This window comes from Pan troglodytes, chromosome 8, assembly GCF_028858775.2.
Source record: "Pan troglodytes isolate AG18354 chromosome 8, NHGRI_mPanTro3-v2.0_pri, whole genome shotgun sequence".
Classification (NCBI taxonomy): domain Eukaryota; kingdom Metazoa; phylum Chordata; class Mammalia; order Primates; family Hominidae; genus Pan; species Pan troglodytes.
The window spans coordinates 43,331,431-43,346,206 of NC_072406.2; the positions used below are offsets into that span (position 1 = coordinate 43,331,431).

At 40.6% G+C, this 14,776-nt stretch overlaps 1 protein-coding gene across 1 annotated transcript in view; it reads right to left on the reverse strand.

The window, feature by feature from the left end:
* Positions 1-13,960, reverse strand: part of MTPAP (mitochondrial poly(A) polymerase) — a 36,512-nt gene extending 22,552 nt beyond the window's left edge. Inside the window, exons 1-4 of the mRNA XM_001136690.8 lie at positions 13,724-13,960; positions 6,081-6,253; positions 4,837-5,061; positions 1,404-1,628 (exon numbers count right to left, since the gene is read on the reverse strand). Of these exons, the coding sequence (XP_001136690.1) occupies positions 1,404-1,628; positions 4,837-5,061; positions 6,081-6,253; positions 13,724-13,880 (780 nt within the window). The 5' untranslated portion in view covers positions 13,881-13,960. The remainder of the gene's footprint in view (positions 1-1,403; positions 1,629-4,836; positions 5,062-6,080; positions 6,254-13,723) is intronic.
* Positions 13,961-14,776: the final 816 nt, after the last annotated feature.

Sequence of the window (14,776 nt, forward strand, 5' to 3'; positions counted from 1 at the left end):
TGTTTGAACTTGGAAGGCGGAAGTTGCTGTGAGCCTAGATCACGTCACCGTACTTCAGCCTGGGCAACAGAGCAAGAGACTCTATCTCCAACAAAAAAATAAAAATAAAAATAAATAGCCTTTTCAACACTGTAATTAAATTAAGACATCATTTATATTGTTTGGGAGGATGGAAGAGACACTGGTTAATTTTACCATTAGACATCGTGTTAAAGAGAACATAAATGGAAGAAATAATATCCAAACTTGAAAGAGAAAAAAAGGGTAAGGAGGAAAGTGCAGGAATAAAGCAGGAGTAATCCAATAAAAGGAAGAAAGAAAGTGAAAAGCTGCTGGGAAGTGGCCCATGCCTGTAATCCCAGCACTTTAGGAGGCCGAGGGGTGTGGATCACCTGAGGTCAGGAGTTCAAAACCAGCCTGACCAAGGAGGTAAAACCCCGTCTCTACTAAAATACAAAAATCAGCTGGGCATGGTAGCAGGCGCCTGTAATCCCAGCTACTCAGGAGGCTGAGGCAGGAGAAATCACTTGAACCCGGGAGGTGGAGGTTGCAGTGAGCCGAGATTGCACCATTGCACTCCAGGCTGGGCGACAGAGTGAGAGTCAGCCTCGAAAAAAATAAATAAATAAAAGAAAGTGAAAAGCAAAAGCACAGAAAATAGGAAATAAAAAATAAAACAGGAGAAATTAGTCCAAGAATTATCAGCAGTAACAATAAACATATTGAACTCAAAGACTGATAGACTGGAGTAAAAGCATACTGCTATTTATAAGAGATACACCCAAACTAAAATAACATATATAAAGGCTGAAAATAAAGAAACAGAAGACATGTGAGACAACTATCAAGCGGCCATATTAACAAATAAAATAGAACTTAAGAAAAAAGTATTTATAGAGATGAATAAAGCATGTATGAGGGATATAATAATAAAACAATCTAATAAGGAAATACGATGATCGTATACCTATATGTAGCTAATATAGCCTTTGGATAAAACAAAAATCAAAAGAATTTTAAAGAGAAATTAACAAAACCAAGAATCATGAGATGTAAAAACATCTCAGTAACTAGATCACAAGGTTAAAAAGAAAAAATTAGTTAAGATACATAATTTGAATAACACAATAGGTAACTTTGACTTAACTGAAAAATTTCTGAACGCTTGAAAACAATTAACTATTTGATTGCATATCTACAGAATATTCACAAAAATGATCACATAGTAGAACAATACAAAGAAAGACTTCACCAAAGAATCAATAACAAATACACCTTATTCTTTAACCACAATGTTTAATAAGTTTAGAAATCAACAGTTTTATTTTATTAAGTTCAAAGATTTTTCTTTTTATACTTTCTTAACTTTAAATGATTATAGTGGTCAAAAGAAATAGACTTACCTTGTGAGCGCTGAGGTTTCTGGTTTCATCTAGATCCAAAAACATGTCCAAATCACATCCTAACTTCCCAAAAGTGTTGACTGAGGAGCCAAAGGGTCTGACTATGCAGTCTGGAAAATATGCAGCTGCTATGTCTTCAATAAGAGAACAGGTGAGATATCGGAGCTTAGTGTTCTCCTCTGTTAGCTGGAACTCCTTCAAGAGAGTGTTCAGCTGATCGTCTATCTAGCTAGCCGAAACAAAACCAACAAAATAGAGAAAAAGTACAGGTCACATAAAAAGTTACCATTTTACTTTCAAAGATTTGGTGGCGTTGAAGACCTACCTTAGAAATATGCAAAGCCTGGCGCAGTGGCTCACGCCTGTAATCCCAACATTTTGGGAGGCCAAGGCAGGTGGATCACCTGAGGCCGGAATTTCACGACCAGCCTGACCAACATGGAGAAACCCAATCTCTACTAAAAATACAAAATAAGCCGGGCGTGGTGGCGCATACCTGTAATCCCAGCTACTCAGGAGGCTGAGGCAGGAGAATCGCTTGAACCCAGGAGGCAGAGGTTGTGGTGAGCCAAGATCGCACCATTGCACTCCAGCCTGGGCAACAAGAACAAGACTCCGTCTCAAAAAAAAATACTATTTAAAAACCACTGAGAAGGCCAGGCGCGGTGGCTCATGCCTGTAATCTCAATACTTTGGAAGGCCAAGGCGGATCACATGAGGCCAGGAGTTTGAGATCAGCCTAGGCAACACAGCAGGACCTCGTCTCTATTTCACTAAAGAAATAAATTATATAATATTTTAAAAATTTTAAAAAGCTCTGAGGAATGCCACTAGCAAAATGAAAGTTGGCTAGAATTAAAACTTTGTAAGCGATGAGTATAAAGTATTGTTTTAAGAAAATGAAAGTAGTAAAGTACTCCAGAAGAGGTTAAAACAACCACGTTAGACATTTTAAACTCAAAGGGATGAAAGACCAATGTTAAAGGGCAAGAAAAACTAGAAATACTCAAGTAATGAAGGCCCAAGACCTCTTAGTTTCTCAGAATAACAATCCTGTCTATCCACTAGAAGATTGGCATTAAAATGATCACATACTGAAATTGTGTACTGGAGTATCTGAAGTGAAAAAAAATCGTAACTTCAAATGCTCTTATTTGAAACCAACATTGAAAATATCAACTGGCTGGGCACAGTGGCTCACACCTGTGAACTACTGGGAGGCCAAGGCGGGAGGATCGCTTGAGCTCAGGAGTGAGACCAGCCTGGGCAACGTGATGAAACCCTGACTCTACCAAAAAAAAAATACAAAAACTAGCTGGGCATGGTGGAATGCATCTGTAGTCTCAGCTACTCAGAAGGCTGAGGTGGGTCACTTGAGTCCAGGAGTATGCAGCTACAGTGAGCTGAGATTGCACCACTGCACTCCAGCCTGGGCAACAGAGCAAGACTCCACCTCAAAAAATAACATAACATAACATAACATAACAACATAACATTAACATAACAACATAACATTAACATAACATAACATAACGTAACATAACTGAACTGAACTGAACTAAGCATTCAACTCAAAAATAATAAAAGAGGCCGGGCTCGGTGGCTCATGCCTGTAATCCCAGCACTTTGGGAGGCCAAGGCAGGCAGATCACATGAGCTCAGGAGTTAGAGACCAGCCTGGCCAACGTGGTGAAACCCCAAATCTACTAAAAATACAAAAAATTAGCCAGGTGTGATGGCGTGTGCCTGTAATCCCTGCTACTTGGGAGGCTGAGGCAGGAGAATCGCTTGAACCTGGGAGGCGGAGGTTGCAGTGAGCCACGATCAGGCCATTGCACTCCAGCCTGGGCAACAAGAGCAAAACTCTGTCTCAAAATAATAATAATAACAATAAAAGTAAAGGAAATAGATTAGAAGCAAAAATTTTCTTATTAGAAAATTAAACCTTGAAAATAGTATTTTGATAAATAAAGCCATGAGTTGATTCTTTGGAAAGACTAGCAAGGTCTGGCAAGTCTGAGTAAGAAACACCAAGACAGGCCAGGTGCGGTGGCTCACGCCTATAATCCCAGCACTTTGGGAGGCCAAGGCGGGCGGATCACAAGGTCAGGAGATCGAGACCATCCTGGCTAACTCAGTGAAACCCCTTCTCTAATAAAAATACAAAAAATTAGCCGAGTATGGTGGTGGGCGCCTGTAGTCCCAGCTACTTGGGAGGCTGAGGCAAGAGAATGGCGTGAACCCAGGAGGTGGAGCTTGAAGTGAGCTGAGATCACGCCACTGCACTCCAGCCTGGGCGACAGAGCAAGAGTCCGTCTCAAAACAAAAACAAAAACAAACAAACAAAAAAACACCAAGACAAATACAAACAATATTTGAACACAGACGAGACAGAATCTTGGGCCGGGCGTAGTGGCTCACACCTATAATCCCAGCACTTTGGGAGGCCGAAGTGGGCACATCACCTGAGGTCAGGAGTTCGAGACCAGCCTGGCCAAAGTGGCGAAACTCCGTCACTACTAAAAATACAAAAGTTAGCTGGGTGTGGTGGTGCACACCTATAGTCCCAGCTACTTGGGCAGCTGAGGCATGAGAATTGCTTGAATCGGGGAGCAGTTGCAGTAAGCCAAGATCATGCCACTGCACTCCAGCCTGGGCAAGAGCGAGACTCCATCTCAAAAAAAAAAAAAAAAAAAGAGAGAGAGAGATAGAATCAGAAAGAAGACATTTTAAAATTGACAGAAAACCATGTACAATTTTATGTCATTATGCTGGAAAGAGAAAGAAAACCTAAACTGTTCAAAAGGCCGAAAACTTCAGAAGACTGTGGTTACCTGTAAGTACAAATGGGGCATGGCGGGGAAGGAGCAGACAAGGATTACTATCACTTTTCATTCAACATATCCTGTAGTTTGAATTTTTAAAAAGCAATCCCATTTATTTATAGAGATATTAAAATTGTAATAAAAATATTAGCACGACAAATGTAATAATGCATTTTTGTAAATACACCTTGACTAAGTAGGGTTTATTCTGTGAATGCAAGAATGACTTGACATGAGGAAATCTACAGTGAATCTACAATTCACTACGTTAAGACATTAGGAGAGGAAAGAAAAAGACATTAGGAGAAAAACCATATACAATCTCAAGACCATATGCCAGTCATCAATACCATCTCAAATGTCAAAACTCAACATCTACTCAATGTGTTGAGCATGACGACATTCTTAGAAAGCTAGAAATAGAAAAAAACTTTCCTTCATTTCATTATGCATCCACCACCACGATTCATCTCCGTAACTCTTTTCACCTTGTAAAACTGAAGATCTATACCCATTAAACAATAATGTAGCTTGAATATTTTACAGGAATCTTTATTGTTCATAAAAAATACATAGTTCTAAAAGTTGAAGTACACCTAAAAACTTACACTTTCTGCATAACAAAGTAATTCAAAAAGCTGCTTGTTTGAACGTGGCAACTGATTACTTGACCGTACGCGTGACCGTTCAGAAGTCTGGTTTTTCAACTTCAGATTGAAGAAACGTGATCTGAATGGAATTGCAGTCTCCATGGCCGTGCTTGGAGTATGAGTCCCATTCTGCAGTGAACCTATGCTTTCCTTTTGGCAAAATTCTACGACAGCATAGAGACCCTATACCAAAAACATAAGAAAAAACAGAACACATTTCACAATATATCTAACATACTATTTTAGCTCATACATTAAAACAATTATCATAATGCTACAAAATATCAAGTCTTTAAAATTTACAAATGATATGATTCTAACATAGCATTAATTTTATTCAATTTAAGTAGATTAAGAAAAGGAACACTGGGCCAGGCGCAGTGGCTCACGCTTGTAATCCCAGCACTTTGGGACATGGAGGTGGGCAGATCACCTGAGGTCAAGAGTTCAAGACCAGCCTGGCCAACATGGTGAAACCTCGCCTCTACTAAAAATACAAAAATTAGCCAGGCGTGGTGGCAGGTGTCTGTAAGTCCAGCTACTTGGGAGGCTGAGGCAGGAGAATCGCTTGAACCCAAGAGACGGAGGTTGCAATGACCCAAGATCATGCCACTGCACTCCAGCCTGGGCAACAGAGTGAGACTCCATGTCAAAAAAAAAAAGAAACAGAACCTTAAAACAATGTTAGTTAAGAGAAGCTGAAAAGACTGAAAAGAATGATGAAGCAGAAAAATCCAAAGGCAAAACAAAGATCCCCTCCCACTGGCCTTCATCCGCAAGTTAAAGAGACTATCTAAAGTATTCAAGCTGGGTGTGGTGGTGCAGGACTGTAGTCCCAGCTACCCCAGAGGCAGAAGGATCACCCGAGCCTAGGAGTCGAGGCTGTAGTGCAATATGATCGTACCTGCCAACAGCCACTGCACTCCAGCATAGGCAACATAGTTGGACCCCGTCTCTTAAAAAATAAAATTAAGCATTCGAATAATGAAATCAGTCATAAATGACTTATAATCCTAAAATACCGCTATAAGAATCCCATATCAAAAACAAAACTCATTAAAGAAATCTAGATAAAGAAGATGCAGTACATCAAAGAGAATCTACCTACCATATTGCAAAAAGCAACAGCAAAAAACAACTAATGGAGACCTCCACCCTTGAAAAGCATAAATGTTAAGTTAGATTGTTTTTCAAATACTTACAAAGCTTTCATAGAAGAAATGATTATTAATAGGTCCAAATTGGGATAAATATTTAAGAAACTTGTTTTCACTGATTTTCTCTGGGCAATGTATTAAAACAGTCCTCTGTGCCTGTTCTCGTCTTTCATTTTGCATCTCAGAGAATCTCCTTTTGGGAATCTTGTCTTCAAAGCCTATGAACGAGACAAAAACATTTCCACCACACGCACACACACAAAATTTTAAAAATATTTTGATAAGGTGTTTAAAGACTTCATATATGACTAAAACCAACTTCACCTAATCTATTTTTTCTCTTCCTTTATAAGGGTTAAACTATACTACAGTAGTCTCCCCATTATCCACAGGGGTTATGATCCAAGATGCTTGTAAATGCCTAAAACCTCAGATATTACCAAGCCCTATATATACAATGTTTTATCCTACACATACATTGCTATGATAAGGCTTAATTTATAAATTAGGCACAGTAAGAGATTAATAACAATGGGCCGGGCTTGGTGGCTCATGCCTGTAATACCAGAACTTTGGGAGGCTGAGGTGGGTGGATCACCTGAGGCCAGGAGTTCGAGATCAACCTGACCATGGTGAAACCTCATCTGTACTAAAAATACAAAAATTAGCCAGGCATGGTGGCACGCGCCTGTAGTCCCAGCTACTTGGGAGGCTGAAACAGAAGAATCACTTGAAACCAGGTGGCAGACGTTGCAGTGAGCTGAGATTGCACCACTGCACTCCATCCTGGGCAACAGAGCGAGACTCTGTCTCAAAAAAAAGAGAGAGAGATTAACAACAACTAATAATGAAATAGAACAATTCTAATATACTGTAATGAAAGTTATATGAATGTGGTCTCTCTCTCTCTCAAAATATCATATTGTACTGTGCTCACCTATTTGTGGACCACAGTTGACTGTGAGGAACCGAAACTGTGGACAGTGAAAACATGGATGAGGTGGAATTCCTGCACTTTCAGTGTTCATTTGACTACTCTCCCATGACTACTATTAAAACTGCCCACTTTCTCTGTTTTGATTTACTATGCTTGATGCAAAGTGCTGAAAACGGAGTTCCAAAAAAAAAAAAAAAAAAACCAGGAAAGTAAAATCACTTATTTAATACTTGCACAAATATGCACACACAAAATTGTGCAAATTGTAACATTCCAAAGCCTAAAAGAAATTATTACAAGCCTGAGTGTAATGAGACAATGAGTTTGGAAATTCGGTGTTTTGACGTAAGCTATTAAGGCATTTTTCTTTCTCAAGGGTCTTGATCTGGCTCAAACAATTAACAGTGAGTTACCAACTATCATGCGCTCTGTATCAGGGAAATCAAAGAATTTAAAACCTCGTTGCTGCCCATGAAGAGCTCATTGATAATTTTACTAAGGAAAGAAAGAGGCTAGGAGTTTTACAATCACAGGGAATCAAGACAAGAATTGTGACAGTGAAGAATTAAATATTAATAACCCACTAGCCACAATGGGAAGGTCAACAAATGAACTAAGTATAGAGAGAAAAAAACTATTCAAGTTCTAAGAGAGTATTAAAGCACAAACCTGAATGTTAACAACTAATTTTTTCCCCCAAGATTTTAACTTCCAGTTAAGTAGTTTAAGGTGTTTCTTTAAAAAGTCTGGAATGGTAGACTCTAGAGATCATAAACCACCAAGTCTGATATCAATACCCTTAACAAGGCCAGACGCGGTGGCTCACACCTGTAATCCCAGCACTTTGGGAGACGGAGGTGGGCGGATCACCTGAGGCCAGGAATTTGAGACCAGCCTGCCCAAATTAGCCAGGCATGGTGTCGTGTGTCTGCAGTCCCAGTTACTTGGGAGGCTGAGGTAGGAGAATCACTTCAACCCAGGAGGTTGCAGTGATCCGAGATTGCACCATTGCACTCCAGCCTGAGTGACAGAGGGAGACTGTCTCAAAAAAAAAAAAAAAAAAAATCTTAAAATTCCAAAGAAATTAAATAGAACAGAAAATGTAAATGATGTATAGAAATCAGCAGAAACTTTTAGCCTCATTTTCCTCCAAAAGGCTATGAAACTGATGGATCAAGGAAATACTCCAAACCCACTATCTTACTATCTTTTTTCTTTTTTTTTTTTAAAGAGACGAGGTCTCCCTCTGTCACCCAGGCTGGAGTGCAGTGGCACACCCCGGCTCACTGCAATCTCTGCCTCCCAGGTTCAAGCGATTCTCATGCCTCAACCTCCCCAGTAGCTGGTATTACAGGCGTGAGCCACCACGCCCAGCTAATTTTTGTATGTTTAGTATAGATGGGGTTTCACTACGTTGGTCAGGCTGGTCTTGAACTCCTGACCTCAAGCAATCCTCCCTCCTTGGACTCCCAAAGTGCTGAAATTACAGGCATGACGCCACCACGCCAAGCCTGAAAATACAGCTTTTAACTATGTGCCTTCGCCTCCATTCCCAATGACAATTCTTTAACATCAATCTCTTATTTCAGGCCTGTATCACAATAATCTGACTCCTAAACTAGTCTCATTCACCCTAGTTTTGTTTTTCTCAAGCTATCCTCCACATAACTGCCAAAGTGTTCTTTATAAAATGGTCTTTTTTTTTTAAGTCTTATTCTTTGGCTTACCTGCTTAAATCCTTTAATGGTTTCCCCACTGCCTTTAAGATCACATCTCAACTCCATAGCATGGGTATAAAGTGCTTGCACCATGTCCCATCTCCCCTCTTTCATGTCACTTACACCATTTCTTTCTGTTGTACTTTTCACATATGGTACTCTACACACACAATACTATCACATGCTATGAACTATCTATGTCTTCTTCCTTCTGGTTGGAATGTCTACCTTCTCATTTTCTGTCTGGCAAACTCCCATTCACCCTCCAAATCTTGCTCAGGTCTGTGAAGACTTCTGACTCTCCATGGCACAATCTCTTCCACCTCTGTATTACCTTACTTTAACAACTATGAAGGAATGTAATTCGTAGTGTTATATTTATTTAACAATATGGAAGAATACTTTCTTCCATATTGAGGGCAGAGGCTATTCTTTTCAATTAGATCTCAGTCTACCAACTGTCCTTCCTCCAAGTGGTCCTTATTTCCTTCTCTTATGCTACAGGCTCTGCCTAGACCACCTTACCACCTTTTCAGTTGTGAATGCCACCTACACACTCGTCTCTGATTTTTACTGAGTCTAAACTGATGTCCAACTGCGTATTGTAAAAGTAAAGTCAAACAGCATAGAATTTTCTTTTTTATTTTCCAGACAGAGTCTCACTCTGTTGCCCAGGCTGGAGTGCAGTGGTATGATCTCAGCTCACCGCAATCTCCACCTCCGGGGTTCAAGCAATTCTCCTGCCTCAGCCTCCCGAGTGGCTGGGATTACAGGACCTGCCACTGCGCCAGGCTAATTTTTATATTTTTAGTAGAGAAGGGGTTTCACCATGTTGGCCCGGCTGCTCTTGAACTCCTGACCTCAGGTGATCCTCCTGCCTCAGCCTCCCAAAGTGCCGGGATTACAAGCGTGAGCCATGGCGCCCGGCCCAAACAGTGTAGAATTTTCTCAGGTAGAAGCATAAGTCCTCTCCCAGTCCTCTTACCCTAACAGCCAACCATTAAGTTGTGGTACTTACCTTTTCAGACATTTTCAAGGTATATGTAAACATATACACTTGTATCCATAGATACACATCTTTTACACAACTGAAATTTACTGAAATCTTACCATATATTCTGTAACATGCTGTAAGATATTTAATATATTGGGGACATTTTCCCGTATCAGAAGATACACATTTACTTTATCTTTTAAAAAGTATATACTCTTAAATATGTATTTATCATAGTTTAGCCAAATCTCTATTGATAAATATTTAGGTGGTTTACCATTTTTTCACTATTACAAACAATGCTGCAATGTCATCTGTATGCAATGTCTTTGCACATTTATGCAAATATATCCCTGCAGGTGGACTGCTGGCAAAGAGCAGGGATTACATTTGAGAATGAGATAGAAAAGTTTGATTAAAAAAAATGGAGCAATGTGCTTCAGAAGATGAAAAAGGTAGAATCTAAAGCCATAAACAACAGTAGGTTAAGAATGATGTAGACACGATGACAAAGTTGTGAAGGCGGGAACAGAAAGTTGAGGTAATTTATTGCCTCACCAAAGGTTTATCAAATCTATAAAAAATTAAAAGGAAGAACTAATAAGTGCTAATATTTTATGACAGATTGAAATGTGCAATGGTCTTGATAATACAATATGGTAAGCACAAACTAACATTAAGAAATGACTGAATAGGCCAGGTGCAGTGGCTCATGCCTGTAATCCCAGCACTTTGGGAGGTCAGGGAGGGTGGATCACTTGAGGTCAGAAGTTCGAAACCAGCCTGGCCAACATGGTGAAATCCCATCTCTACTAAAAATACAAAAAATTAACCAAGTGTGGTAACGCGTGCCTGTAATCCCAGGTACTCAAGAGGCTGAGGCAGGAGAATCGCTTGAAGGTGGAGGTTGCACTGAGCCGAGATAGCGCCACTGAACTCCAGCCTGGGTGACTGAGAGACTCCTTCTCAAAAGAAAAAAAAAAAAAAAAAGACAGAATACTATCCTGTATTTAGAATTAAAAACAAAATAAAGATGCATGCACGTAATGGGGGAAAAATTAACCTAGCAGTTTTATAAAAGAGGCCTGAAAGTCTAATGCATCATAGGAATGTCTTAACTTCTGGATTGAGGATAGGAAGAGAATGAATTCATATATAGAACTTCAGGCCTTATTGAGACAAACGTTTTTAAAAATCCAAATTTAAGGGGTAATAACACTTCTTTGGTACTTACTAATCAGGCCACATATGGAGTATATGTTCTACTCTGGACATAATAGATAAGCCAGAGAGCATCCAGAGAGGAATAACAAAAAGTCTAGAAACTCTAATATACAATTACTACAGATAAAGAGAGGATTTACAGCCTGGAAAAAAAAAACTGTAAGAATCTGAGAGCTGAGCACTGGCTTTAAACATAATATAGCACCTTCTCTTAATAGTTTTCCAAGCACTGTCACATACACACTCTTCTGAAATTCACAATAACCTTTTAAGATAGACAGGGTAGGTATCACTGCAGGTGAAAAAAACTGCCCAAAGTCAAATACCTAATAAGCTGGGTAGCCTCCTGCAGTTTAGCTGTTGTTGGTTTGGCTGCTGGCATCCAAACAACAGCTAAACCTGTTCAGGTAACAGTTCTGGTAACAGCACACCCCTGCTAGTAAAAAACCACTCTATGTGGTTGTGGTGGAACTGTCACACTTATCCCCCACCCCATGAGATAGGGATTATCAGACTATTTTGGACACCTCCTCTTCATCCAAAGGGTGGGCATGTGATCAATCAGAAGCCGCAAGCATGTGAACGTGGAGCTGCTGGTGACCATCACCCCCACCATCAACATCCCATGTAGAAAAGCCCAAGATTATAAGGCCACCAAAAAACAGCTAAGGAAAATGAAAATATCTCACACTGACCACGTCAAACCAATTGACCTTAAAGTATGATATATGTCTCTTTCTGGAGTTTGGTTACACAGATTGGTATAGTCTCCCTTTTCTACTTAAGCTATTTTGAGTTAGTTTCTGTTACCTGTATCAGAAAGAATCCCGAATAATACACCATGTACTCTTATTGTCTTTCTACTACAGCTCTTTCCACTACTAACATGAAACCTATGTCAAAACTAAGACCAACCTGGAAATGGGAAATTAACAGATTTTAGCTCACTATAAATATTTTTCAACCATTAGAGGCTGACCAAAAATGGAATTGACTGATTTATGCAACAATGTTCCTTATTGCTATAAACTGGTAATGAATCCTCACACTGAATGAAAAATTGAATTGGGTATTTCTCAAGTTCCTTCCAATTATAAAATCACATGCTTCTAGGTGAGTATAAGGTGTACTTAACTGTCCTTTTTTAAAATGGTAAAGACATCCAAATGAGGATTTTGTTATTTCCTGCAAGAATCCCTGAATATTTAGTCGTATTATTCTAATGACACAAAATGAAACATTTCCTTAAAAAAGAAAAACAGCAAAGCTACAGTAAATGAAGAATATAGTCTTGGAATTAGAAGTGGGTTTTACTGGCTGGGCGCGGTGGCTCACGCCTGTAATCCCAGCACTTTGGGAGGCCAAGGCAGGCAGATCACCTGAGTCTGGAGTTCAAGATCAGCCTGGCCAACGTGGTGAAACCCCATCTCTACTAATAACACAAAAATTAGCCAGGCGTGGTGCCACGTGCCTGTAATCCCAGCTACTCGGGAGGCTGAGGCAGGAGAATCACTTAAACCCGGGAGGCCAAGGTTGCCGTGAGCCAAGATCGTGCCATTGCACTCCAGCCTGGGTGACAGAGCAAGACTTCGTCCCGAAAAAGAAAAAAAAAACAGTGGGTTTTTTAATTTTTGCCACCGAATAGCTGAGTTTAGCTTGAACTACTCAAGCTACCCTTGGACTACCCTGTTCCCTCATCTATAAAATGGAGTAACAGTTATTTCCTTCCACACCTACGCTACAGGGTTGTTTCATATATCAAAGAGCATATGAACATACTCTCAAATTTAAACACCCATACAAATGTTAAATTACAATAGCTTTTTTGGCAGAATCCTTACTCAAATTTTCAGCGTTACTTAGAAATTTTCAACAGAAGTAGCTTCCACTAAATACAATCCAATCAATATTTGAATGAAATACATAAAGATTTCTCACTGCCTGCCAATGTAAGTCTTTTATACAGTCTGATAAAGACACCAGCTTATTTTAGGGAAAAAATAGCTCCAAGGAATCGTAGAAATCAATACATTTTGTTTAATAATTTGACTAGAAGTCTAAATTAACTGAGCTAGTGACCTTGCCTAAGTTATTTACCTCTTTGAGCCATTTTCTACATCTGTAAAATGGACACAGTGATACATTTCTTGCAAGATCGTTTTAAGAACTGTAAATAGAATACACAAGCTCGAGTCACAAGAGAGGTTCAATAACACTGGCTGCTCAATACACAAAGAAGCATATAAATGTAGAACGAACGCGGGACAACAGCCTGTTGCAGTGAATCCAAATCTGTTACCAGACTGATTTGGTTAAAAATGGCCAAAAAGAATAAAGTAAACGGCAGTACATTTCATAGACAGAACCCTATGTCTAGGAACCAAGAATCCTCTTGATTCATCAGGCTACAATATAACTCGGCCTCCAGCAACAACTTAATGTATCAAAATCAGAAATATACGTACACGATGCAGCGACTGGCTCAGGTGTGTAGCATTACTATCATTGGGAACACTATTTCGTCAAACTATAAAGTGCTAGCAAACTGGGTTCCTGACCTGAATTTCATGGAAGTCTAAACAACTCCATTACTGTACACAGGAGTCGCCCCAAACAAACATCACACATCTCACTTCTGCCTCAGCAACGGCGGCGACCCTGGGTTCCCCTACAGAGATCAGAGGAGATGACAGGACACAGCCCCACCCTCTTGCCAAAGGGTCCACAGCCGTTTCCACAGGCCACGTGTTTCCCCGTGATCCCAGACTCCTCGCCCGCTGTGGGACGGAACTACAGGGCAAACCGGCGCCATCACCTGTCTCCACGCTCCCTGAAGGCTGCTCGTCTCTCCTAAGGTCTTTGGCCACAGTTCCTGGGCAACTCAAAAGCCTGACGATAGGCCGCTGGACTCGAGTTCTTCTCTGGGCACACAGGTTCAAACGGGTCAAGAGCCCCACGCCGGGAACCGCCATTGCTAAAAAAAAAAAAAAACAGCACTAGCGCGAAGCTGAAAGGTCAGCGGGTTTTCGCGCATGCGTCGGGGGGGGGGGAGGGGGCAAAAGAAATGGGAAGCCTCGAGGGTCAAACTAGGCGAAAGAAGTTCGCTTTTAGAGGAAGAAAGGAAATTGAGGCCGGAAAGAAGATACCTAAGCTTTCAGACATGGTTTACTTCCACAGTCACACAATTTACCAAATGAAAAGTTCCATAGAAGGAGCGCTCCACCTACTCTTGTAAATAGCATCATGAAAATAGAACCAGAGCCCGGGCGCGGTGGCTCATGCCTGTAATCCCAGCACTTTGAGAGGCTGAGGCAGGTGAATCTCCTGACGTTACGGGTTCGAGACCAGCCTGGCTAACATGGCAAAACCTTGTCTCTACTAAAAAATACAAAAAAAATTAGCTGGGCGTGATTACATGCCTGTAATCCCAGCTACTTGGGAGGCTGAGGCACGAGAATCACTTGAACCCAGGAGGCGAAGGTTGCAGTGAGCCGAGATCGCGCCACTGCACTTAAGAGATCGTGCCACTGCACTTAAGCCTGTGCAACAGAGCGTGACCCTGTCTCAAAAAAAAAAAAAAGTTAAAATAATGGAAAGGCTTTTAACCTCTCTGAAAGGGGCACCAGGAGCAGGCAGGGCATCATCTTCTTCCTTGAACCATGTGAGGACATTTTACAACCTCTGCCAATATGCCTCAATTCAAATTAAAATTCAAGTGGTTTTGCCAGCCCCTCCTCCAAGTGAGAAGTACATACCTCATCTTAAAGCCATACGAAAGGCATTGGAGAGGACTGGTTCAGTCTTCTCATTTTGGACATGAGAAAGTGGGGCACAGATCAGACAAGGACTGGCTATAGGTCACACCTGG